General features: G+C 41.2%; 3 protein-coding genes across 3 annotated transcripts in view; 2 read left to right on the top strand and 1 right to left on the bottom strand.

Moving 5' to 3' along the window:
• The window catches only part of ranbp10 (RAN binding protein 10), a 47,254-nt gene extending 31,822 nt beyond the window's left edge, over positions 1-15,432 (bottom strand). The window contains exon 1 of the mRNA XM_028450336.1: positions 15,084-15,432. Coding sequence (XP_028306137.1) covers positions 15,084-15,285 — 202 coding nt within the window. The 5' untranslated portion in view covers positions 15,286-15,432. The remainder of the gene's footprint in view (positions 1-15,083) is intronic.
• A 2,124-nt stretch (positions 15,433-17,556) lies between these two features.
• On the top strand, positions 17,557-20,164 carry tsnaxip1 (translin-associated factor X interacting protein 1). The gene is made up of 6 exons (XM_028448315.1): positions 17,557-17,647; positions 18,052-18,248; positions 18,635-18,776; positions 18,981-19,144; positions 19,378-19,491; positions 20,066-20,164. The coding sequence occupies exons 2-6, from the start codon at positions 18,174-18,176 to the stop codon at positions 20,162-20,164; spliced, it is 594 nt and encodes a 197-aa protein (XP_028304116.1). The 5' UTR covers positions 17,557-17,647; positions 18,052-18,173.
• Positions 20,165-21,990: 1,826 nt separating this feature from the next.
• Positions 21,991-27,634, top strand: nutf2 (nuclear transport factor 2). Its single transcript, XM_028449967.1, has 5 exons — positions 21,991-22,110; positions 24,554-24,678; positions 25,542-25,613; positions 25,731-25,829; positions 26,705-27,634. Exons 2-5 carry the CDS (start codon positions 24,577-24,579, stop codon positions 26,816-26,818), a joined length of 387 nt encoding a protein of 128 aa, XP_028305768.1. The 5' UTR covers positions 21,991-22,110; positions 24,554-24,576; the 3' UTR covers positions 26,819-27,634.
• The last annotated feature ends 166 nt before the right edge of the window (positions 27,635-27,800 follow it).

Raw genomic sequence — 27,800 nt, 5'->3', positions numbered from 1 at the left:
TATCCAAGACTGATTCTTTAAGAAACTTGTTTTCTTTTTTCAGCTCTTTTACCTCGGAGCTCACCGCAGATAAAGCCGAATGGATATCATGATTATCTTTTTGTAAGTCCTGGATTTGTTGATAGGCAAATTCCAGGCTGACTTTCATTTCCTGAACGTCTCGGTGCAGTAAGTCGAGCACATCCAGCCTCTTAATTATGGTCTGTAGGAGTTCCGTGTGGGATTCTACCTCGAGGTCTGATGTATCGGTGGCCGAATCGTTTTTCCGGCGCTTCGCCGACTTACCTGATGTATTGGCTTTTGGTCCGGACTCCATCACGTACTCAGCGTAATATCTATCTATGAAGTCCTCGAGGTCCTCCACTCTGGCTGGTGAGAGGGCGCGTGGTCGGCTCTCGTTGGTGGCGTTGATTTAACGGTAAAAATCGTTAGTATGTGCACGTAAACAGGATCGGTAAACTAGTCACGGCAGCGAGCCGCCATGTTGAATTTTCTCAGCTTGTCATGTGACTCTCAGAACATCTCGCGTGACTTACCTCTCTCGCCTCTGACTTACCTCTCTCGCCTCCGACTAATCTATAATAAATGTTTCACAATTCTTAATCTATATGCCCCCAATAATGATGACCCTGATTTTTTCCATAGAATTTTCTCAGAGCTTTCAGACCTTTCTGCAGACTCGTCTCTAATCATCGGAGGTGACTTCAATCTGGCGCTCAACACATCATTGGACAGATCTAGTAAGTGCTCAAATACAAAACCATCTCGATCTGCTAAAGTATTAATGGATTACATGGAAGATCTTGGAATAGGAGATGTATGGAGACTGAATAACCCAACTAAAAAAGAATATACCTTCTTCTCCCCCGTGCATAAATCCTTCTCCCGAATTGACTTTTTTCTTTCAAATAATTCCATCGTACATAAGATGTCATCTAAAATACATCCTATAATTATTAGCGATCATGCCCCAATATCCCTCACCCTGCAGTGTGACTCTAATCAGAAAGTATCCTCTCTATGGCGCTTTAACACTTCATTACTTAATGACAGTAAATTTGAAAAAATTATAAGAAAAGAATGGGAGGACTTTCTATTGACAAACGACTCCCCGGAAATATCACCGTCCTTACTCTGGGAAACTGGCAAGGCTGTCATTAGAGGGAAGATTATATCATACTCTTCTTTTAAGAAAAAACAGGAACAGATAGCAGAAAAAACACTTGAAGAAAAGATCAAAGAACTTACGGAAGAATACGCAGCTAACCCTTCTGAACTTTTATGGGAAAAACTCCAAAATACAAAACTTAATCTGAATATCATCTTATCTAAAAAAACCGACTTCATTTTGCAACAATTACGATACAAAAACTTTGACTACAATAATAAATCAGGCAAATATTTAGCAAATCAGCTCAAACATAATAAAGAAAATTCCTTTATAGCAGCAATTTCTGATAACGCAGGTCAAACTTTAAACTTACCTCAGGACATTAATAACATCTTTCATGATTATTATCAAAACTTATACTCATCAAATTTAAACCCTGACCCTGAAGATATTAAAACCTTTCTTAATAAACTAAACCTACCACAGCTCACTATAGATCAGAAAACCACCTTAGACTCACCATTAACCTTACAAGAATTACAAAATGCTTTAGATAGCATGTCAACAGGCAAAGCACCAGGTCCAGATGGGATCCCTGCTGAATTCCTTAAACATTTCTGGTCAATGCTGGCTCCACTATTTTTCAGAGTAGTAACAGAGATCAAAAATAAAGGGCATGTAGGAGGTCACATGAATACAGCGAACATTAAATTGTTACTTAAACCAGACAAAAACCCCATATTACCCTCAAGCTATCGTCCCATCTCACTTATTAACACAGACTTAAAAATTATTTCCAAAGCACTCACATCCAGGTTAGAGAAAGTAGTACAGTCAATTATACACCAAGACCAGACAGGTTTTATTAAAAATAGACACTCCACAGACAATGTGAGAAGACTGTTTAATGTGATCAACATGGCACAGAACTCTAAAAAGAAAACAATAATCTTGTCACTCGATGCAGAAAAAGCATTTGATAGAGTAAACTGGTCATTCCTCCTAACTGTCCTTGGCAAATTTGGCTTCGGAGAATCATTCATACAATGGATCTCCACCCTGTACAATAAACCTAAGGCCTCAGTAACCACAAACAAAATAACATCCCAAAGCTTCACACTGCAGAGGGGAACCAGACAAGGCTGTCCACTCTCACCTTTGCTTTTTGCAATATTCGTTGAACCTCTCGCAGCAGCTGTACGTCAGAACTCTGTTATTAAAGGAATCCACTCATCCATCTCAGAACACAAAATTAATCTCTACGCGGATGACATTTTACTCTATTTGGAAGAACCGCAATCCTCTTTAGAGGAAGTATTTAATCTAATAAACAGCTTCTCTAAATTATCAGACTATTCCATTAACTGGACAAAATCATCAATCCTCCCTTTGACAAAAAACTCTTGGAATCCTGAACACCAAAATCCACAACACCCCTCCACCACAAATACAATTAAATATCTAGGCTTAAATATATCACCAAACTTAAATGAATTAATTAAACTAAATCATGATCCGATGTTGGACAAAGTCACAGAAGATCTGCGGAGATGGAACAATCTCCCCATCTCACTACTTGGCAGGATAGCCTCAGTTAAAATGAAAATCTTACCAAAAATAAACTACTTGTTCTCAATGATACCACTGAAACCACCAAAACAATGGTTTCAAAGATTAGATTCTACAACTACAAAATTCTATACTAGAAATAAAAAACCTAAAATAAGCCTTTCTACCCTTCAAAAAAACAAAGACGAGGGTGGTTTAGAAGCCCCTAATTTCATGCATTATTACTTAGCAAACCAAATACTATATTTAACAGAATGGCTAAATCCAAAAGAATACTACAACACCTGGCTAGAAATAGAACAGTTAGACTGCAAACACATTAAACTCTCTGATCTCCCTTTTATCACTGCGACCCTCAAACATCACAACTGCTTTAAAAACCCACTAATTGCCTCCACACTGACTGCATGGTGGAAAGCCCTGGACATCACAAATAGCCAATTAAAAACTAGTATACTCTCTCCAATCTGGCACAACCCCGACTTTAAAAATAAAAAAACACCACTCTATCTGAAGACATGGGAAGAGAGTGGAATCACTCATCTCCAAGACCTTTTTGAAAATGACAAGATCAGGTCATATAATAATCTAACCCAAGCATTCGATATAAATAAAAGTAACTTTCTACAGTACTTACAAGTAACAGAGACAATAAAGAAAACCACTCCACTAGACTTAACTACGTTACAACCTCCAGAACTGGCTATATATATGAAAAAAATCTCAACAAAATCAAAAAAACTCTCAAAAATATACAGAGCGCTTTCGAACACTAACTGTAATTACTTACCAATCGCGAAGTGGGAGGCCGAACTCTCAATCACCCCGAGCACTGATTTCTGGGCAGAAATTTGTTGTAATACTTTTAAGATGACAAAAAACACAAACCTTCAGCTAATTCAATACAAGGTCCTCCACAGATCCCACATTACCCAACAGAAAATGCATAAAATGGGCTTCTCAGCAACAGACATCTGCTCTCAGTGCACCCAGAATACAGCGGATTCCTATTTACATGCCTTATGGCTTTGCTCCCCAGTTCAACACTTTTGGATTCTAATCACTGAAAAACTGTCCTCCATTTTGGACTACAGAATTCCTTTATCTCCAAATCTTTGTTTGATTGGAGACCTGACAATGCTTCAACCTCCAGCAAACCAATCACAATCAATCCTTGCGGCACTAGCCATTGCAAAAAAAACAATATTACTAAATTGGAAAGACAAAAAATCCTTAAACATAAACCAATGGCAAAATCTCCTCACAGAATTTATTTCCATGGAAAAGATGTCTGCTCTCAGAAAACAAAAAAAAATAACGTGCTTTGAGGAGCGTTGGACTCCTTTTTTAATTGCATTAAATCTAAATTTTTAAAAGCCTGATGATCTAGCCTGCAAGCGACTGCCAGCACCACTCTTTACTAACGCACTAGCCCAACTGTAGGCCGGGGCCGCCTTGGGCCTCTGGGGTGGTCTTGGTCAGGGGGGCTGGGGTGGGTTGCCGGGGTGCCTTGTTGCCTCAGCACGGGTGTGCATTCCTTCTGGGTGTTCACGGGGTCCCGGGGCTGTTTGATTTGGCGCCGTTGCCCCTTGCATGCGCATCTGGCTGGTCTCTGGGGCTGGGGCCCTGCGTGCTCCCCTGCCGCTCCTTCCCCTTGCTCCCTGTCCCCCTGTCTCGTCCTCCCCCCTCCTCCTCCTTTGCTCTTGCGCCCGCCATCCTGTGGGGTTGGGTTTGGGGGGCTCCCGTTGGCCTGGGGCACTGGTGGGGGGGCTGTGGCTCCCGCCTGGGGGACGGGCGGTGCCGTGCCGGGTGGGTTGGCTCGGGGGTGGTCTCGTTGGGGGGCCTGGGGTGGTGGGGTCCTTGGCTCCGGTCCGGGGGGATCCGGGGTGGGGGTAGCTTTGGGGGTGGCTGCTGCCCGGGGTCGGCGATTGCCTCCTGGGTTGCTGGGTGGCGGGGTGTGGCTGTGGGTTGCTCCGTTGGCCCTTGCGGGTCCTTGGCTTGGCTCCCTGGGGCGCACCTTTGCTAGGGATGTCGCTTGCGCGGCGAGCCAGGCGGGGCCCCCTCGGGGGCTTTTTGTACGACCGCGATGGCCGGGGTGTGGACGTTATGGCTAGGGGGTGGGGTGAGGGGTGCTATGGGGCCTCCCCGGGGGTCGTATTGGGCGGGTGTGCGGGGGCGCGGCGCGTGGTTCCTGGCCCGGTGGATCCGCGTTGGGATTGGCTGGTCTGCTGGCTGGGTGCACCGGGCGCCGTGGGCGCGATTCCGGGGCGGGGGTGCCCCGGGGGCGGATCCTTGGGCTACGTGTCCGGGGAGGTGCTCTCCGGCCATCTGCCCGGGGACCGGCCGCGGCTCGTGGCGGCGCTGCGCAGCCTTGGGCGGGGCGGGGCTGGTGGCCTTGGGCCCGCTGTTGTTCGGGGTGTGCTGGCGTCGGGGGGGTGTCTCGTGCCGGTGTGTGGGTCGTCGGGGATTGCCTCCGTGGGGGGGGGGGGGCTCTATTGGCGCCGTTGGTGTGGGGGGGCGGTTCCGGGCTGGGGGTGCTTCGGTACTCTGGCTTGCCGGTCCGTGGCTGGCGGGATGGCCCTGCTTGGCGGTGGATGGCGTCCTCTCTCGTCGGGGGGCCGGGGCCGCCTCCCGGTGGAGAGTGTTGTATCGTGGCGCCGGGTGGGCCTGTGCTGGCCCTGGTGCGGGCATGGGCCTCCCCCCTGCTCGGCCGCTCCCCTTGGTGGCGGGGTGGCGTTGCTCCGGGCCGGCGGGCGGCGGGGGTCGCCCCCTGGGGCGCCGGGGGATGTTGTTGGTGCCTGGCTGTACCCGGGGGTGGGGGGTGTCGCCGTGCTCCGCGGGGCCGGCGCGGTCTGGGGGGTGCCGTGGGGGGGGGTCTCCGGCTGTGCTGTTCCGGGGCCCGCAGTGCCACTTGCCCGTCTGCGCCATCTACCCTCTCGCGTGGCCCGCCACGCGGACGGGCCCGGCTCACACTGGACAGGCCTCCTACATGTTCACTTCACCCCACTCCCAGCTGGTCTGGCTCACTCACTAAATGCACCACACACCAATACCCAACCCTTGGGGGGCTGGATGGTGGGGCTGGGGGTGGAGGGGCCCGCCACCTGTGTTACTATGTAGTGGCGTGGGGGCGGCCCTCCCACCTCTAGTTGCCCTACTAATCCCTCCAATTTTAATCGCATCTCAACATGTCACCCCCCGGAGGGTGTATCATCATTTACACCCTCCGGCCTATTACACCACATACACATAAATCCACAGAGGCTGGAGGGGGAGCACCGCTCCCCTCCATCCCCCTTCTTTTAATTACACCCCATACATTCACCAAACACACACATTCACACAGGGGATCGGGAAGTGCCTCTCCATTGGGGAATGGAGAGGCACCATAACAGGGTGGTGGGTTGGTACACATATTTGGGCCTCTCCGGTGGGGGCCTGGCCCCTCTGTTGGTGGCTGGGCCACTGCATAGAGTAAAAGCACATCAAGATGGTGCGGTCGGGCGTGGCGGTGGGTCTCGGGGGGGCTTTGCCGGGGTTTCTCCTTGCGGGGTCTTTCCGGGCTGTGTCGGCCGGGTGGGGCGCGGGGGTGCCTCTCCCCCTTGGGTGTGGCTTGGTGATTGCTTTGTCTCCTGGTGGCCTTGGGGGCGGGCCCCGCGGTGTGCGGGCCCGGGGCGGCCTGCCTCGCCGGTTTGGGGGGTGGGTGTGCTGGGGGGTGCTGGTGTCCTCACCGGGGTTGGGGCAGGGTTGTTTGGCGCCTCGGGATGATGCTGTTTACTGGGGGGGCGGCGTTAGCTGTTCCGATGGTTGAGGTTGCTTTCGGCCGCCTGGTGGGTATGTCCTGCCATCTGCGGACTGGTGGGTGGGTCCGGGGCATCTTTGGCTGGGGGCTGCTGTCCCGCGCTGGATGTGTGCCGATGGGGTGCCTCCGTCCCCGCGGTGGGGGTCGCCGGTTGCTCGCGGGCCGGCGGGGGGCGCTGCCCCGTGGCTTGCGCTGTCCGGGGGGCGGCGGGCCCTGGGCTGCTGGCCTTGTGCCGTCTGGGGCTGTGCGGTCCTGCTGGGCTGTGGCCGGGACCTGGGCTGGGGTGGGGGGCGCGTCCCGGGGGGCTTGGCCCGGGGGCTTGCCCTTGGGGGGTCCTGGTCCCTGGGGGTACTCCTGGGGCCCGGGGTGCTTGGCCGGCTGGCCGGGCCGGTCCTGGCGGGGGTCTTCTGGGGCGGGTGGCGCGTGCCGCGCCCTTGCATACCTTCTGGTGCGGCCCCTGCTTGGGCAGTCCCCCGTGAGGCAGAGTGTCGGGGTGGGATTAGGGGGCCACATCCCGGCGGGGCGGTCTGGCTTGGCCTCTGGAGGGGGCCCTGGCTTTAAAGAACTGAAGCTCGTGGCGCGGGCGGCATCAGCATCTGGGGCGCCCGGGGGGGCTGGGTTGGGGTGCCTGGGGACTGGCGGGGGGACTCCCAGCGGCCCCCTGGTGCCTTATGCGGCTTGGGGTGTGGTCGTTCGCCCTGGGCGGGCTGCTCCTGGTGCTGCATCCATTCCGGGTCCTCCTGGCCTGGGGTCGGGTCCTTGCTGGCTCTGGGCTCACCGGCGGGTGCCCGCCGGCTGCCTGTTCGGCGTGGCTCTGGTCGTCTGCTGGGCGTGGGCTTTGGCTCCTCCGCTGGGGTCTCGGGCGGGGGCCCTCTGGGCCCTCCCCTCGGGGGGCTGGGCGCGGGGGTGTGGGTGGTGGTGGGGGGGTGGGGGGCTGGGGGGCCTGGGGGTTGGGGGTTGGAGTCGGTGGCGTGGTGCGCTTGGTCCTTGGCTCCTTGGGGGCTTTTCGGGTGTGTATGGGGGGGGCAATGGCAGCCTCTCGGCTTGGGACCTTGGGGGCGTTCGGGGGGCTGCTTGGCCGTGGGGTGGTCGCCGGGGGCCCCTAGATCTCTCGCTCTTTCTGCTGGCCCGACTGCTTCTTCGGGCCCGGGGGCGGCTCATGGGTTTTGCAGTAGCGGCTCTTGGAATCACATTTGTCATGGACGCACTGGCCTCGGGCTGTGGGATAACACTCATACTGGGCTCAACCATAGACACGTTGTTCCCAAATACCTGTTTTATGTAACTTCCACTCACTTCCTCCTCTGCTCACAGCCACCACCATTATTCCTAAGCCGCACACTGGTCACCAGACTGGCTTGATAACACAACAATAAGCACAATATACACAACCACAATTTCACATCACATCACTTGAAACTTATTGATTATTCCCCACCCATTCGTTTTCCTATCTTGTATCCCTCCTCCCTGTTAACTCCCCCCCCCCCACCCCCCTCACCCTGGTGTAACACTGCCCTCTCTCTTTTACATCCTCCCTTTAATAAAGTATTTACCCTTCCCTAGGGAGGGCTGGTGATGGTCACAATTATGCAATGAAATAAACTCATTTATTTAATTGCAATAATAAAATATGCATTGCTGTTAAAAGATTGCACTTCTTGTAGTGTTAACCTTCAACAGCATGTGCAAACAAGGTGAGAAAAAAAAAAAAAAAAAAAATAAAAAAAAAAAAAAAAAAAAAAACATTGACTGAGCATAAACTCTAACCTAGCATTAACCTTGCTATAGCATTAGCCTAACATTAGCATTAACCTAGCATTAGCTGCTCTATTTATATTCTAGTTTCCAATGTTGACAGTGTTTTTCATTTTCATTCACATACCTCTTGTGACAATTTGCGTACCTCACTTTGGAAACCTAAGCTCTCGAGCAAGTTCTCCAATCATGACTGGCATTACTGTATTTCCCTCCTCTTAACGGTTAGGGAGATTAATGCAGAGTTTCATTTTTGATTAGAAAATTATTAAGCTTTGATGAAAGACAAAACCACCAAAAAAATTTGAGTGAGGGGATATCATTAGTCGGCCCCCCAGCTTAATACAATACCAAGGGTTAATACAATTCTGGCCCAAGAATAAGTTATATCAACAATTTGATACAAAGTTTTCATTTTGAAGGTATTTTCTTGCATAGAAATGTTGGTGGCTTCTGATAAAGACTATTATCATCTGGTAATGTATTATTAGTCTATACATCAGATTAATCTGAATAGCATGAGGGTCGTGAGTTGAACTCCCAGTTGACTTAAGTTTTACAGTTCTGCTGTGTTATTGTTATTTTTTTTCTATTTATTATTTGATTGGCAGTTAATTTTGATGTTTTCCCCATCTAGGATCTGTAGGTTTAGGATTCTCTACAGGTTTCTAACCACTCCCTGTCTTGTCAGTATGTATAGTATTTAAAAATGCATACAACATAGTTAAACTAGTAAATACTCACACTCACAACCTCCTTCCTCTGCTAATGTGCAAAGAATTACCTTCTTACATCATTGTTGTTGTTTATTTAAGAGCTAAATCAAGTATTACATATATGTGCGACTTGTGAATTAGTGTTTTGTTTTGTACGTATTCTGCACTGATTTCACCTGGTGTGATGCTACAGCAGGAGTTTTCAGTCTGTCACCTGTTGCTGCCTAGTTTAGTGGGGATTGAATCTAAAGCTTGTGAAAGCTTGTATTTGATCTTGAGAGAGTTGATCTCCATGTACATGTAAGTTTTAATATGACAGATTGGCAGACCACGGCAACGACTGTTTGTTTGCAGCATTAAATCATTGAGTATGATCTATAAAAGTTGTTCTCAACTCGTGGGACAGGTCCCAAAAATAGGTCACAGTCCCATTTTTTACTTGGTTGAGGGCTGTTGGTTGGAAGAAATAAGATAAAGTTATGTGGTTTTAATTTGAAGGAGATTTCTTCTGTTTTTTAGAGTGACATTACTTATTCCTATTACGTTTTTTTTTTAATTCAAAACAACAAACGGATTGCATTTACTATTTGCAATATTTGTAATGCAAAAATTTTGAATGTAGGAAAAACTTTTTTTTAAATTCTTTATCTGTCATCAGAAGAGCTGCTATGACTTGTCGGGCATTTAACTGAATATAAAACAGCTGCTGCACAGACTGTCAAAATAGGTGTAAAAAATGTGAATATGACATTTCATAAAAATTACTGTATATTTTACTGTTTTCATCTTTAAACAGTTCCCGTTGTAATGTGTGTTTGATAGGAGTTCTATATGTGTGTTGTTTGTGAATAAAGTATGATACAGTGAAAATAATATCTTTAGATTGGCACTTGTTATTTACTAACGTACTTTGTTTTGTTAGATATTATGGGCAGCGTTGCTCCTTCAGAGCAGAGAGGTTGTTGATGTCAACCTTAGTTTGTGTTAGTAGTAGATCCTGAAGGAATAATGGGTGCTGCCAATTAATCTGGACGATTTCAGCTTAATCGTCATCACTCAATAGCCTGGCCGATTAATTTGTCGGGCTATAATATATAACTGATGCATTAACTTTTTTGTTTGAAAATTCTGTGGCTCTGTGCTGGGCTTTCTGCATTTATAAGATACAACTTTTGAATTGCCAAAAATTATTTTCTGACAATTATCTGATCTGAGCCGTTTGTAATTCCCAAGCTAACGCTTAACAAAATTTTGTTTTCATTACATATTTCTTGTATCAAATTCCATTGTATTTGAAAATTTAGAATGGTGAATGATAGTGAGTTGATACGGATTACCAATAAGTCAATATAAGTTCATCATAGGGCTGGGCGATATGGTCCAAAACCAGTGACGCGCCGTGAGCACTAATGTTGGATAGGCACGTTGCAAATCGAGACCACCAATGACAATTTCATATGTTTCTGCTGTCAAGTGTTAATTCAATTCAAATCAATTTTACTTGTATAAAGCAATTTCCAACAGTCATCTCAATGCGCTTATCAAAATATAAAATTTATAATAAGAAAGAAAAAACCAAACAAGATCCACATGAACAAGTATTTAGCCATCTAACAAAATCAACATCATAAACACCTTTAAAGAAACATAAACAATTATTTATTATATCCTCCATTCTCTCCCAACAAGATATATCTCATGACAAGGCAGCACAGCTATTGTTTGTGTTGGAAACACGGAGAAAATGACAACAACAACTTAGAACAGCCTCAGTGAGGAGCATCCACAAAGTCAATCCTTCCTTTTGTTCCATTCACTGTGAAAAGTATGAAACATGTTCTGACCTTACCTTAGCTGAAGGTCTGGTAGCTCAGGTGTTGGTCTCCCATCTTTTAAAAGCTGTCGTTTTTCCTCAAAACAAAGTTTCTTTATCATCTCTAGCTCTGTCATCATGACTGTAGTGTTATCCCGCCCACTAGCTAGACAACGATGCAGCAGCGGTCACATGATATCAATTCACTAATGCACTGTGAACTGTGAACGTATAGCATTTAGCATAGCGCGGTTACGTGCAAAGGCAGCTCTCTACACTGCCTTTTCACATAAATGGTTGTCATCTTGGGGGCCTGACTGCGCATGCGCAAACACGTAAAAACACGCAATGGGAACGGAGGCAGAGGAGCAACGTGCCTTTGGGAGGGGGCGTGGCCTCCCTCTGCCTTACAGCGGAGTGAAAAAAAAAAAAAAGACTGTGCAGCTGTTCCAGAAAATAATGTTTAGTAATTTGGGCTATGAAACGCACAAAATGCGGACACTTTCAAACTTATAGGTACTGTAGGGTATTGGAAATGGAAAAATAAATAATTTATAATTATATAATTAAAGAAAAAAAAAAAAGAAAAAAAATTATAATTAAAACAAATAATCAAAATATCAATTCACCCTTGGGTAGGCACTGCCTACCTTGCCTACCCTGACGGCACGTCACTGTCCAAAACTCAAATCTTGGTATTTTGCTCTGAATGCTGATATACGATATAAATCCCAATGATTTTAATTCAAATGAAGTATTACCAGAAAGACAATTCACTTTTTAAAATTGCTGATGCAAAAGGCCACACAGGAACATTCATTAATAAACAGCTGCACAACATGCGCCACTTTAGGCTATTTCTCTTCTAAGGGACAGCACATGTGAGTGAGTTCTGGGTTAGGATGCACTCAGAAATCCATCCAACTGTACTTTTCATGCTGTTCTGAGACAGATATTTTGATTGCTGTCACTTTAATGTGTTAATTGCGACTAATTAATTACAGGAAAAAATAACGTGCTAGAAAAATTAACGCCGTAAATTGCTTCTTTTTTTGCACCCCAAACAGAAGCCTTCTCCTTGCACGCGTTTCTGGTATACCCATGATACTGATGCACAGGCAAAACCTGAGGAGAAGTTTTGTGCGCATTAATAATTTTTTTTTGAAAAAAACACTGAATGGAAAACTACAGCCCAGTTTGTGTGCAAATTGTGCAAAAAAAAGTTTGTGGATGAACGGAGCTCTTCCACCTCAATGCTAACTATGTATCAGCTAGCACCTCAATGCTAACTATGTATCAGCTAGCACCTCAATGCTAACTATGTATCAGCTAGCACCTCAATGCTAACTATGTATCAGCCAACACCTCAATGCTTACTTTGTATCAGCCAGCACCTCAATGCTAACTATGTATCAGCTAGCATCTCATTGCTTACTATGTATCAGCTAGCACCTCAATGCTAACTATGTAGCAGCTAGCATCTCAATGCTAACTATGTAGCAGCTAGCACCTCAATGCTAACTATGTAGCAGCTAGCGCCTCAATGCTTACTATGTAGCAGCTGGCGCCTCAATGCTAACTATGTAGCAGTTGACGCCTCAATGCTAACTATGTAGCAGTTGACACCTCAATGCTAACTATGTAGCAGTTGGCACCTCAATGCTAACTATGTAGCAGCTAGCACCTCAATGCTAACTATGTAGCAGCAAGCATAAACAGCGGTCCTGTGGACACTAACATCAGACCGAGTGGCCGGTCCACACTGGACAAGATGACAGGGATCAGAGCCAAAATGAATAAGTCCATGAGTGACAAATGAACAAAGTCAGTAGGTAAATGATTGTAGTAGACAGTCGACCACTCTTGGTGGTAGAGGATGTGGGCGGGGTTACTACTACTACTAGAAGTGATTGCTTGATGTTAAAACAGTACTTCACTTTGTGATGAACAATGTTATTTTTGTTATGCTAATTTACAGCACTGTGATTTATGGGTCCGTTTTATTTATTATTAATTATCTGAAGGAGAGAAAAAGCAACAAGTTCGGTGTCCAATAATTGTATTGATCATAAAAGTGTTCTTAGTTCTTACTGTTTATAATATGCTAACTTATAGCACTTCATATGGACCTGATGTTTGATTTCAAATGTATATTCTATTATTTGGAAACAAAAGTACACGTCATTATTAGGGGTGTCCCGATCCGATAACGAATATCGGTCCGATGTCAGCCTGAAAACAAATATCGGCTTCAATTTCTGTTTTTTTTTTTTTTTTTAGCAATTCAGTTTCTTATTGATTTTATTCAATTGTTGAATGCTGTAGATATTATGTTGAAGGTTAAAATGTATGTAACCAATAGGTTAATAATAAATGGGTCAGTTTTTTTCATACCTACTGTGTAATTATTATTATTTACTTATTTTTAAATTTTAAAAAAGTAATAAAAGTATGTATGATTCATGCTGATATCGTATCGGATCAATATCGGTATCGGCCGATACGCAAGGCTACAATATCGGTATCATATCGGAAATTAAAATGTTATTTCGGGACATGCCTAGTCAATATTACCCTGATGGTCTAAACTAAAGGTGGCAGCAGCCCTTAGGATTAGAACCATTTACATTCCACTGTATCTGAGAAGAAGTCTGTTAAAAACAATAAATGACTTTATAAAGACACTTTGTTATACATCAATATTTTGATCTGCCACAATGATGTAATTTAAATGAAAAACCTCAAGTTGATGGTGTTTCTCTAAAATTTTAGGTCAGATTAAAAAAAAAAAGATTAATTAGCACTAATTTTGATGCAAAATAAGATACAAAAACATTTACTGTATATCAATATTGTAATTTTCTATATCGCCAAAATAGAAAACTCGATACATCTTGAATCTCGATGCATCTCCCAGCCCTACTTAATCATCATATTTCATTCATTCAAAATGTTTGTATTAATCTGTAGTTAGTTTGATTAAGTTGTGTGTTAGTTGCTTAGTGATAGTGCATATATACTGTGTATATAGTCAGGCCCCAGTGCCTGTGCTGACTTGGCCTGGTGTAATGCGCAAAGCAGAGGCCTCCTGTCACACACACAGCTTGGACCTGAGGCTGCTGCTCACAGGCAAACTCCTCTGAATGCTGGAGTCCAACTGCTTGCATTCAGTCTGCCTTAAACACACTTCCAGAACATGTGTCACTGAAACAACGCGAGAAGACACAGCGAAATGCCTTTAATCTATACATAACTCACAATAAACAACTAGAAAATAGCGAGGCCTCGAGGTAAAAGGCTGACAAGTTTGGAATAGTGTTCATTGTGTAGCCTGCCTATCACGTAGTTTCCAGTTACATGGTGCTGCTAGGTAAGCTAGCGTTAGCTTGTTATCTACAAGGGCTAGCAGCTTCAATGCTTTCAGCGCATTTTTTTTTTTTTTTTGCAAACGCTGTTATGTATTCAAGACTATTCGAAGATTTCCAACCATATCCCATGCATTTTGGCCCTCCACTACAGAACTATGAAAATGACATGTTAGTTATAACATGAAAACTGGCCTCGCCACACAATAGAAACAAAAGACGGCAGCAGAAGCTGAAATTCACTGCGGTGGCTTTTCTGACTAAAACTGTCAGGGTTCACAGCACAACTGTGAGCTGTACAGACATTCCGCCTCACAAAACAAAGCAAGGTTAGAGGACATAAGATGTTACAGTTTCCTACGTTTCCCCGTTAACTGGTGACCACCCCGTAGTTCCATCCGAACACATTAACCATTGAAAATGGGATAAATGACGTGCATCCGTCATTGTGGATGTCCTGTCATTTGCATCCCGCTATAGTCCCATAATATATTACTTTTAGGATCCGTCTGTGGGCCACGTACGATGCACCTAGCACGACGTAGCATAGATTATCACACTGAGCTAACAAGTCCTTCACCACATCATTGTTATTAGTGTTGTTTGCAATTTCACTGGAGTAAACAACAATGCGTCTTCCTCTAAAGTGCCCAACAACATTCCCACTGACGCAGGAAGAAGTTGGTCACCAAATAACAAGGTAACCATTAGATCGGTAACAGAGGCAGCTCAGACTAGATTTATCAGCAGCACTGCACAAATACCCACACTGTCACCGAACTGTGTGTTTGTAATGTGTGTGTGAGAGAGAGAAAGTGGGCCCCTGCACCCCCGCATCAACACAGTGACAGATATGGAGCTGAGGACCCCCTCCCCTCCCCTCTCCCTTGACTATGAACACAGGTTCTTCATTCACACCCATCAGGGATGAAGATATCAGCACGCTAACCTTTGTAATGGACCCGCAGGTTGTTCTGTGATAGTCCAATGTAGCTGTATTTATCCTTGGGGCTCCAGGAGCGGGGGAGAGGGGTCTCTTCCTCGTTCACAGCCGGGTACAGCCGCTTCAGCCTCTCGTTCAGGTCCTGCTCCTGGTAGTTATAAACACCAGGGTCAACCAACGGCAAGCTTCCCGCTCCGAGCTCTGCCATTTTTATTATTATTATTTATTTATTTTTATCACGGCCTTCTGTTTTTTTCTTTATGATCGCCTCTTCTATCCAAAAACCCGTCAGTCCGCTGGAGCTGTAGGCAGAGAGTGAGAGGGACTGAGGGGAGAAAATAGCAGTGGTGTGACATCCCCGGATAAGCAGCAGAATGTACTGTAGGCAGGAACAGAGGCGCCTGGGTAATGTAGTCCAGCGCTGTGCTTCCACAATGCAAACTCCTATTGAAGAGACTACAATGACTGTTCTCAGCTGTTGCTCTGCTGATGGCTTTCCAATGAGAGGGACTCCTAGGAAATGTAGTTTCCTAGTGACCTCTCAGAAATAGTTGCTCGGAAATGTAGTTCTGTCGTATGAAATTGATTGATAATTTGTTTGCATACAGTAAAAAACAACTATCTAGCTTTTAGGAATGCTTCTCCTTCCTTTTTATGAGTGCAAGTGTGATTAAAAAAAAAACAAAACATTAACGACAGCAATAAAAATATGTTTTATGAAGTTTAACAAACAAATGGGTAACTTCTGTGTATTACTGTCCACAAAAAAAAACTTCAACATTGAGCCTTTCACAACAAGAGCCCTGGATATAAGTTGTACACTTATACTTAACAAATAAAATATTTTAGACATACGTTTTTTATTATTGATACACTAAATGCTAAAAGCTGCCTCTTCTAAATGTTCCTTTTAATGCTATTTATAGTAGCCCCTCTATGATTATTCCAGGTGGAATTATAATCTCAAAGCAACAAGTTTTAATAAGGAGGAAAACAGTCACTTGCCTAAATATGAATAGATATTCAATGATTTATTATTTGTTTATTTTTTGCATTATATATATATATATATATATATATATATATATATATATATATATATATATGTATAAACTGTTGATTGTAAATCTTACATGTATATATTTTTGTTTTTTAATGAATAAAATAAATTATCGCAGTTCTTTCATACTAAAGAAAAAAAATACTTCTGATATATTTTCTTCTGGTATTAAGGAGTGCATTTGGTAATGTTCAGTAGAAAATTATTCAGGCCCTTAAAAGACTCCTATTTGCGGGTCCTCTCACTCTGGTAATGTTTACATTACTATGGTAACCATGCAACAAGTTGAGGTGCCGAACACAACAAAACCCCTGAGCTTGAAATAAGCAGTGAAAAAAAAAACAAGTGTGTTATTGTTGATGTTTGGACCAGTCTAACGTCATCAGAAATGGAAAGGCAAGTGAAGAATTGTATTCAATGGTGGTATATTCTTTTGCCCGGTCTTTTAACATGAGCTGTGACTGTATTTATAGATCTTACAGATGTACAAGTGAGCATGATTCATCCAGTCACACTGGCCATTTGGAAAAAAGAAGTAAAGAAGTTGGGACTCTTCCAGTTTTTTCTGTCCAAACCAGCACAACAAAAATGGTGAGCAACACGAGACAGTCACAGTCTATATCAACGAGAATGTAAAATAAACTTCATATTTGTGTGCGTGTGTGATCACTCCTAGTTGTGCTGGGAAGAAAGCAGTTACGTTTACGCCTGCCAAGGACAAAAACCTCATCTCCTCGTAAACCTGGAATGCTATTTGAACAAAGAGCTGAAAAATATCAACCCAAATGAGCCAAAATGTGAAGAACTGAAGCTACAGGCAAGCTACATATGTTGCTCCATACCAGTAATTTCAAATCAGGAGTTGTCTATAGAAATCGGTGAATTTATATATTTTTCTAAAAATCAAGTTATTCAAAAGTTTTTTGGTATATCACGAGAAAGAAGAACATGAAGACAACTATATATACTTCTATGGAAATTCATTTACAGTATTTAGTTCCATGTGTGACACATGAAGGCAAAGCCAGAAAGCTGAAGTAACACAAAAATCAGGAAGACATGTTTTGGCTTAACATCTTAAAAACAGAGTTACACAGAAGAGGAGTTAGGGGAGTGTGCTGACCTATAAAAACAACTATAACAACTAACAACTATAACACAACTACATTGATATTATGGCAAACAGGCATTTTCCTGTTAGATGATTTCCAATCAAACTAGATTTTGCCAATATTGATGTTGAGTATTGATGACAAAGACAAGTTTAAAAACTCAAGATGGGCAGTGACAAGTTTTCAAAATCTATTCTTTTGAAACACACGTTTTTGTTACTGAAACAAGGTATTTGATTGACCAAGATGTTTTTTTATTTTATTTTATTTATTTATTTAATTTTTGTCTTCCCCTGGTTAACAGGTTTACAGCAAGGTATTTGGATGTTTCATCAGAGCATTCAAAACCTATCAACCTCTTCTTTCTGCCATCAAAAAACAATATGAAACTAATTTAGGTAAGCTGGCTACCTCCATGTTAATTTTACCATGCCAATTTATCAGACTTTTTAAATTTTGTATCTATTCACCTAAAGTTTTTCATTATAAATCTGGGAAAAAGTCAATAATGTATAAGTATATTTTACCACAAACAATTAGTATTCATCTCATATATGCTTTGTTTATATTGGTTTGTGTAGATGTATGCCAACTTTGCTAAAACAGAGTAACCTTTTTAGCTTTACATAAAGTAATCTAAATTCTCTTTATATAATGTTCTCGTTTCTGACATTTAGGATTTGATAATAACATACCGATAAACTGTGATTAAGCTTTTGAAATGCTTTTATTTTAACTTGTTTGAACTTCTAACAAATTCCTGTAGTTATTCAGTATGTCCACATTTTGTTCAACGTTTCAGCGAATCAACAGGATCAGATCAGAGACCTGGAACCACTGCGATCCCGTGTGAGGCTGGTGACCGAGGAATGTGACCGCAGGATTCAGGCTCGATGGGGAGAAGAGCAAGCTGAAATCAAAAGCATGAAATGCCAGATTAAGCAAATGAAGAAGGAAATTGAAGAAGCAAAGGAGAAAGAACAAACAATGCAGATATTGGTATCTAACAAATTGGTTAAAAAGAACATTTTCTGGTTTTTAATCAATCTATTTTATGTGTTCTTTTGCTCATTTGTTAATCCTGGGACATTTTATCTATGGAGTTTTCATGTTTTCTGTGTGATCACCTGTTAGTGCTGCAATAACAAACTAACAACAGTATTGATTTTTATTTCTAATCCAATCCCCATGAAGAACATAATAAAAGAAAACATCTCATTCTCAATTACATAAAAGATGCCAATCAAACCTATTGATAAAACAACATTTGGACAGAATAACAATAATACACCACATTTAACTGAATTATATTTCTTGTCAGATGCAAAAGTTAAGTTTTTCTTTTTCTCTTCAGTTTCTGAAAGTGATTTATTTATTCGTTCAAGGTGGACCATCTCCAGTCAGAACTGGGCAAACAGTACGTCCAGTACAAAGAGGAGTGTGATGCTCGAAAAATGCTGATTTGGCAGCTCAATGACCTGATGAAATGTTCAGGAAAAGAGGAAGATGTGACCAATGAAAAGACTGGTGAAACATTCTTTTTTATTCATTCTTCATTCATCCTGTGGGTATTTTTCAAGAATATGTTTGACATCTGATCATAAATAGAATATTTACCCAGTATATTTAACGTTGTCATAAATTAACTCATTAAATGCTGAGCTTCTTTACAACACATAAATCAGAATCATAATGTATTCAAAGATTTGTGCTTTTGTTGGTGTATAACAGACCATGAGGACCCTGTGCAGCTGCATCTTGCCCTTAAAGTTTGTCGGGAAGATTTAACCAAAGCTCAGGAAGAGCTCACCACGCTCAGAGCAGAATACTGGGATGTTGTACCCCGACGTGACTGGGATGCCCTGGAAGAAAATCACAAACAAACACTAGCACAGGTTCCTCATGCATGCACATACTGTGCTATATACTGTGAACTATACACATTATATAGAAGTGTAATTTGAAAGGCACATACATATAAATGTAAGAAAACATTAATTTGTAAAAAAAAAACAGATTGTGTCTCTTTTTCAAATATAACAAGTAATAGTGTTATTGCAAAGTTGATTTTTTTTTTTTTTTATTCTTTCAAGCCTGAAGGGTTAGTTGACTTATTTTTATTCTTCAGTTGAAGACATTGCAAGGAGACTTTGACCTTTTAAAGACCGAGTATCACACCCTGCTGGAGGTCCAAAAGAGAGACAAAAAGCAGACCAGCCTACAGGCTCCTTTCAATGTAAAGGTACTGTACATATAGTGTCCTAACCAGAATTCATTAGGTGTTACATGTTTTGCTCCTGATCATAAATATACAAACATGTACATCTGAGAGTGATAAGTTGTGTGTTAATCCTGTCCTAAATTTTTGATAATGTAAGAAAGTGTCTATTTGTACGTTTGCCGTACTTACAACCCCCGGTGCTATTGGTACGTCTACCTAAGTACATGTACGTAGCATCTTAGGTTTAGGTTAAGGTTTAGGGTTGGGTTATGACCCTATATCGCAACAATTTTTAGTGTTAGGGTTAGAGTTAGGTTTACAGTTTGGTTTAGTCTTAATCACATGACCTAAACTGGCCAATGACTGACCTATCACATGATCCAAACTGGCCAATGAGGGGCGCTGTGTATGGATAGAATGTTGGTATATTGATACGGCAACCGTATGGATAGCCACTGCCATAATGTAATGTCCTGCATGATAAAGTGGATTTTTATTTTTGATTGACAGCTGCAGACTTTACTTTATTGTAAATTATGTAAAATAAATGTAAAAAATAACATAACTGAATAGCTTTTATCTTATGTTTCCTAAGGAGGATCATGCTTCTGAAATGCAAAGCCTGGCACAGTCCAACCTTAAGGATTCGTTAAACCCTGGAAGTGACATGCTCTGTTTACAGGGGTCTAGGTGATACAAATATAGACGCACATAAGCCTGTATATGTGTGTGGTTTGAGTAAAGTCTATGTGGTTTTTATAATGTAATTTGTCTTGTCTTTTTTACAGAGAAGTCGTGAAGACAGCTAAGTTGGATGAGGAGGGGGCAGAGAGTGAAACCTTTTCTCAATGTGAAGCACAGTGCCATCTCTCTTCTGTTTGATTCAGGAAATGATGCTGATTTTCATTGACAATGGAAGCATTTCTGATGTTGAGTTTGGGATTTTTCACATTTCAATATTTGATCATCTCTTTTCATATTTTAAAAAATGCATTTGCTTACTCATAATATGGAAGTACCATATTGTTTGCTTCAGTCAGTCAGCTGTAAAGATATAAATTTGTATACATATATAACCACTGCTTAAAATATTTAATGAATGAATAAATACTTCTTCTTCTTTAAAAAAAAAAAAAAAAAATGATTTTATTGAAAATGTCATTGCTGTCCATGAGATTGTGATTGAGTGGTTTCTGGTGACAACTTGGTTGGCTTCAACAATTGTCATTTTAAAGAATTAGACTAAATAAATACATTTGATATATTCTTCTTTTTCTTCTATACTTCAAAACAATTTTTGATTGTGCAAGAGTTGTGGGATATAACTTAGGTAACACCAATGTAGTAATACATTTGCTTTAAAATAAAGATAAAATCCTACTCCTACCAGCCACAGACCTCATTCTTCTCTGTCTCTCTAGACATAATTCATTTATAAAGTTTGGAGAGTTGAGAGAGGAAGGACAGAAAAATATATAAGCGTATGGAGCCAGCTATGAAGATTTCTCCTGTGTGAGAACATTTAGATTTGCTAAATTTAACATTATTTCAGATTCATTGGGTTTGCTTCTCAAGAACTGTATTTTTCATGGTTTATCATTCTACACAAAGGTGAGGGTTTCATTGAGAACCAAGGAATTGGGGCACAACAACACCTCATTCATGTTAAGGCAATACTGTGCCTTGCAGGAGAATAAGGAGGAAGCTGGAGCTTCACCAAGTCAAGGTAAGTCATTACAATATTACAAATGCACTATAACAATTTATCATGTTTACTTTTGTTTATTGTGTAAATAAAGACAGGTAACAGACACTGTATTTACTTTCTTGCACCGAAACGCAGCCATACAATGTTGTGAACGATGTTGGATTCAAGACAATTGTGTCCCAACTAGATCCCCATTACGTTCCCATTGCGAGGCAGCTATGTATGTACGTGTGCATGCATAAAACAAATGAGTACATTATTGTATGTCTCAGAATTCAGCACTGTTATTTCTATAAAAAATGAATACAATCCCCTGTTCTGTACAGCAATGTCCAAGTTACACAAGCATTTTCAGTGGATTCGCTATTTTCTTGGATAGACAGAAAAAAAACATAATTACACAACCTGAAATATCATATAATAGTATTTTTTGTGAAATTCTTTTTTGTAAAAAATATGTTATTATACACAAATGAGATAATTTATGTAGTGAAATTATTTGGTCCTACATTTCTCGACCCATGTGGCTCTGATGCCTATGATGTTTCGTCATCTCAACGTCACTACTATCCATCTATTCTATATCTATTGACTAATAACTGTTTCTAACAACGCGTAATATCACGAGAATTTGCAATCAAATTTGGATTAATATATTCATTTTTTAAAAGCTCCCTTAAACCCCATGTACACGAAGAGCTGCTTAGTGTTAATGTTTCACAAACAGCGCATTTAATCAGCTGTAGTTATTGTGAAAAGTCAAAATCCAAGAAACAAAGAATAGTAGCGTTCGTTATTTAAAAAAAAAAAAAAAAAAAAAGACTACTATTCCCACAATCCACTGGGCCGCATACGGCGTTGCCTGCGTGCTGACGTAACTGAGCGGACACTGCGCTGGGCGTTCGTGCAGCCGGCCTCGGCATTTGAGAGAGGTAACTTTTATTACTTGTCTTTACGCTGCCCTAGCACGAAATAGTGAATGAAAACAACTGTCAAAACAATGAATATTAGTTTAGCCCTGTCGTTGAAGTCGGTTAACGCGGGATAAGTAGATAAATCGGCTGCTCCCGCCCGGTTTGAGGCTAACATCGGGCACGCCTATGAAGGGTAGCTACTCCGGGATTCAGGAGCTGCCTGTTTGGGCCCAGATTATTTTTAGCTACAACGCCAGTCCAGCAATCCTGGCGAACTGCCTGCTGATGTAATCTATCAGTGGTCTCACACTGCCTGACGAAAACACTCCGCTGCTTTATTAACTTCTCCCAGCAGCACGAGCTGAGTTCATGCTAGCAAAGTTGACCGCTCACGCGCTAGCTGTAGGCGCGCTAGTTTTGCTAACAGCAAACTGCCTTTATAGTATTAAAGCATCTAACCACAGCTGTAGTCTGTTGCTACTACCTCTCCATTAGCGGTAAACTATGCACAGGGCAGCTGGAGGTTCCCGCAACAGGTCAGGATTCCTGGCGTGTTGTTTTAATGTTGCTGCTAACATTCACAGCGACCAGTGATCGCCGTGTATAGCAATGTAGGAACACGTGACTTGTGCTGTCAGTGTCACCAAGGCGGACACACGCGTTACTGCAGGCACAGCAAAACATCCTCATCACACACACCCCAGGGGCTTCCTCTGCATGGCATGAAGCGAAAAGAAAGTAAAAAGCTTGTCTTTTTTTAATTAAGTTTTAGTTTATTCAAATCAAAGAATAAAAGGCAAGGCAAATATATTTGTATAGCGCATATCATACACAGGGTTATTCAATGTGCTTTACATGATCACAAAGTGTAACAGAAAACATTTAACAGCTGAAAAAACAATTAGAACATTAAAATCAGCAGTGAAAATATTAAACATGCTCAACAACTCCCTCTCAATCATACGCAGCAGAGAAAAAGAGTGCCTTTAACTTGGATTTAAAAATGTTCACATTGGATGCTGACTTCAGCTCTGCTGGCAGTTTGTTCCACTTGTTTGCAGCATAACAACTAAAAGCAGCGTCACCATGCTTGCTGTGAATCCAATGATCTTTGATATATTCTTGTGTGTGTATGATTCAACACAAGTAAACTCAGAAGTGCCTCCTTTAAAAACAAACAAAACAATTTGCAAACCTTGCATGTTACATGCTTAATTATACTCCCTCATAGCATTAATAATACACAGGCATAATTCTTAATTAAAAAAAAATAAAAAATACATATTCCTATTCTATGCCTTTTCCTGGGATAATTCTCTCACTTATGACATGTAATCAACGTCAAACATTCTATACGTTGAATAAATGTATATGCTGAAAATAGAAAACACCACATCTGCTTCTGAAGGCGGTTTGATGTATGCTTGGCTTTGGTCCAACATTTTAGATTGTGTGAGTTTGAGGTAAAGCATAAAGAACAAGTGAAATAGACAATGAATTATGTTTACAAATTGTTTTATGCCAGTGTCTTTACATTATGCATGATAATCTAAAAACTGAAAAAGTAATTGGCAGAAGCCGAAATCTTATTTTTTGTCAACCCTGTACAATCACATCAAATAACCAAGAATATTATGATTCCAAAAAGCGAAGAGAAGTACAATTAAGTGACTTAACATTTGAGTAATTCCATGTAGTATTTCAAAGTTAAGTTTATACTCTATTATTTGTAAGACATTTTTTTATTTCAATGTTTCAGTTCATTTTATAATTCTTTCCATAATTTTTACCTCTGAAAAAGAAGCACATCTGTATTTCAAGTATGTCTTTGCTTTACTTGTTCAGTGATACAAATACTCAATAAAAATTACATTTTGAGTTTGTTATGCCATTCGAAACAATACTTTTATTGAACCTGAATTGCTTCCCTTGGTGCAAAAAAAACAAAAAACAAATAAAATCACAAAATATGACAACTTGGTATATTTTTTTAAATTATTTTAAAACAAAACGATAATGTGCCTTTACAAAAGCCAGTGCTAAAAATGATACTTAAAACACAGGAGAGTCACAAAATTAAACATTTTCAGAAACATGACAATTTTTTATGAGTGCGATTGTATGAATTGTATTTTGGGAGCTTCTGGTGTAAATTGCTTCACTTTAAAAAAGCTTCTTAGCTTTAAAAAGAGAATAAAGCACATTTATTACATTGGTTTGATTGTTACTGTGGTTTATAATGTTAACACTGCCTGGTGTTTTGAATATAAAGAAAAGTAATAACTCCCATAAATAATCACACGGGCCTGTTCAATAAATTAATGTTTAATAAACTGAAACATTATTGTCTTGTCTCTAAGAAGCAGCTTTATTGGATTTATTATTTAACTGGTTTGTGCAGTGATATGTTTCCTGGTCCCACTCGGCCTGTTTGACCCACTTTCCCTTTCCACTATCTCAGATCGTGTTGCCGGGTGATTCAGGATGGGGGACCAGACTCCTCTGTGGGAGCAGATAGGATCCAGCTTTGTGCAGCACTACTATCAGATGTTTGACTCTGACAGATCACAACTTGGATCCATATATGTGAGTGTAGAACGTAATGCCCTTTATTGTGATTATACAGTTGTACAACGACATTTGAGAGCTTCCGCCTTTCATTGCAGCGGACACCAAATAGTATAAGTTTAGGAAAATAATCAATTAACCTAAGTTTAATATAAAATTTCAATGTGTGATTGCCTTATATAGAAATATAAAAAGGAATTCATTAGGTATTGATTACCCTTATTTTTAAAGTATAAAAGCTATATCATCAGGTCCAGGTTGGAATAGTTGACTTTTCTCTTCATATTTGATTATTTTTAATTGAATTAGAAAATCTTTGACTTTTGTTTACTCAGAGAAGTGTTTCGTTGATTGCTAGTTAATAACTGAATATTGACAATTCAAGCCAATGGTAGTCATTATCCCATTGTGTCAGAATTGCTTGATCGTAACTACTGTCTGCAAAACAAATTTCACTTTTCCCATGCTGTTTTTATGTTATTTTACTCCACAACAGGCAAATTGTGTTTCACAATCACTGCGGGTTATTTATTTAGTTCAGGGATGGATATATAAATTATATTGCTGTGACTGCCAGTTTAACAAGTGTAATCTTTTGGCCCCCTTTTTGAAATTCCTGGTTCTGCTGGAGATTTCTTCCTGTTAAAGGGGAGTTGTTTCTTCCCACTGTCGCTGATGTTTGTTCATGTGAATTTGTTGGGTTTTTTCCTTTTTATTACAAATTTTATACATTGCTAGCGCTTTGAGATAACAGTTGTTGTAATTAGTGCTATATAACTAAAGTTGAATTGATTTATTTTTTATCGTAATATTGTTTTTTTGGGATTTGATGTGGCTTTTGACTTTGCCCACTATCTTGTTTTCCATTTCTTCCCACTCAGATCGATGCCTCATGCCTTACATGGGAAGGGCAGCCCTGTCAGGGAAAAAGAGCGATTGTTGAGAAACTCACTGTAAGTGTTTCTGTAAACTTGAGTTTTGAAAGTGTGTGCGCACAATACGTACTCTACTGCTGTTTCAAGGTTGCATTAATGTAGATTTTTTTTTGTTGGTTGGTCTCTGTGTGGCAGAGTCTCCCCTTCACAAAAATCGCCCACAGTATAACGGCGCAGGACCACCAGCCGACTCCAGACAACTGCATCTTGAGCATGGTTGTAGGACAGCTTAAAGTGAGTAGCAATGCGAATAATACAATATGTCAGAGTATGGTAACAGTTGTTCTTACATGATAAACTCAAGCTATAACATATGTCAAATTGAATGTAAAAAATGTTTCAACTACTTTATGTATCACTTTCTTATTTTGACTGTCAGAGCTAAAGCACAATTAAGAATCAAGATATTTGTAATGTACACAGCACATAAATAGTAGATTAGAATCTAATAAAACTGTTATTGTCATAAGGTCAGTAGTAGAGTGGATTGTCCTATAACCTAAGTGTTGGCAGTTTGAATCCCTCTCTATCCCAGTCATTGCTGTCTTGACCGTTGGCAAGGCACTTTACCCACATTGTCAAAGTCAGCTTTATTGTCGTTTCCACTACATGTACAAGACATGTAGAGATTCTAAATTACTTTCTCTCCACCCCACATATTTACAAACACAAAAACACGACAATGTAGAATATATACATTATAAAGACAGGACAACAACAACACAACAAGTATTTACAGTGAGAGTGCAGATATGAATATGAAAATAAATATATAAATATAAATATTGTATCATAGAGATACGAATTGCGCATGAATGTTGGTGGACATCAGAGGGGGTCATAGCAACCACGTGTCTGTCAGTATGCTCCATGGCAGCTGTGGCTACATGCAGCTTATCAATGAATATTGGTTTCTGTAACGTGTATTCCAGGGTTCTCACCAGTGCAGTTGAGTGTCATAACAAGTCCATAATAAAAGCTACAATTAAAAACAACAACAAAAAAAAACATGTTTTTTTAATGCAGCATTGTTATACTATATGATGCACATACTTTAGTGTGTGCATGCAATATGTGTTTAAGCCTGAATATCTTCTGTTTGTCTGCAGGCAGATGATGACCATATCATTGGTTTTCATCAGTGTTTCATCCTGAAGAACATTAACGATGCATGGGTGTGCACCAATGACATGTTCAGGCTTGCCGTTCACAACTTTGGCTAACCAGCATCTCAGTTCTGGTGGACAGGGGTGAGGCCTTGGTAAAGGGCACTGGGAGATGAAGCATGGCTCATGGAGGAAGAGGAGGAGAGAAGGGTGGAGTTGAAGAAGGAGAGTAGAGCACTCTTGTCTTCCTCTTGCAGTCTTATTTATGCCTTGTTGGCAAAAAAAAGGCAAACACCGGATTGTATGTGGATTTTTTCAGACCAGCCCAGTCAATTGAACTGCAATGTGTTTTTTTTTTTTTTTTTTTTTGCTGAGAGCCAGCTGACCTATCAGATGCCCCTGTCTGCTTCTCTGCTGATCTGCATGATGCTGGAATTCCACGTTTCAATATCTGAACTCAAGCTACCAGAAGGACAAACAACTGACCGATGCCATTAATGTGTACCCTGTCCTCCCTTGTTCTTTACTCTGACTCATTTTGCTCTACTGTTGACTTCATTACTGTCAGCTCAGCTCTGTTAGCACTGCTGTTGACTGGTTTGTAGATCTACGTTCAGGTTTTAAGTTGCTTATTCTGTTTCGACTTATGTTTGTTTTTAGATTCAGCTTCTCTGTTTAGATTCAACACATTTTGAGCTTAAGTAGTTTTCTCTTTCTCCTCACAACATTAACACCACCATGGTTCCCTCCAACAGGCCATGTTTTGCACTTGCAAACCAAAGAATTTTGGGGTTCATGAAGTTTGCCGTGGTTTTTCTCCCCCTCTGAAATTATGCTTTCATGCTGTCCTTTTCTTCTTTTTTTTAATGCGTTTGACAGTAATCATAGACTACAGCCACAATACACAATAAAACCTGGACATTTTTCTTATCAGTGTGGTCTTGTTTTTTTTTTTTTTGTTTTATATTACAGTAAGATGTGTCGTTTTGTCTTTACTACAAAAAGTAGGGGGGGATAGAACAGCCTAAAAATCAGTGTAAGGAATTGGCTAATGCTTAACGGGTAAGAAAATAGTTAAACAGTCAATTTAATATATATA

This window comes from Gouania willdenowi, chromosome 6 (genome assembly GCF_900634775.1).
Source record: "Gouania willdenowi chromosome 6, fGouWil2.1, whole genome shotgun sequence".
Lineage (NCBI taxonomy): Eukaryota > Metazoa > Chordata > Actinopteri > Blenniiformes > Gobiesocidae > Gouania > Gouania willdenowi.
Note: the sequence above shows the minus strand (reverse complement) of the source record. Positions and strands in the feature narration are given on the sequence as shown.

Coding starts and splice junctions, on each gene's coding strand:
- tsnaxip1 (XM_028448315.1), top strand. CDS start 18,174: ATGAAATGCCAGATTAAGCAAATGAAGAAGGAAATTGAAGAAGCAAAG. Junction 18,249..18,634: donor AACAAACAATGCAGATATTG/GTATCTAACAAA, acceptor TATTCGTTCAAG/GTGGACCATCTCCAGTCAGA. Junction 19,145..19,377: donor ACAAACAAACACTAGCACAG/GTTCCTCATGCA, acceptor TTTATTCTTCAG/TTGAAGACATTGCAAGGAGA.
- nutf2 (XM_028449967.1), top strand. CDS start 24,577: ATGGGGGACCAGACTCCTCTGTGGGAGCAGATAGGATCCAGCTTTGTG. Junction 24,679..25,541: donor CACAACTTGGATCCATATAT/GTGAGTGTAGAA, acceptor CTTCCCACTCAG/ATCGATGCCTCATGCCTTAC. Junction 25,830..26,704: donor TGGTTGTAGGACAGCTTAAA/GTGAGTAGCAAT, acceptor GTTTGTCTGCAG/GCAGATGATGACCATATCAT.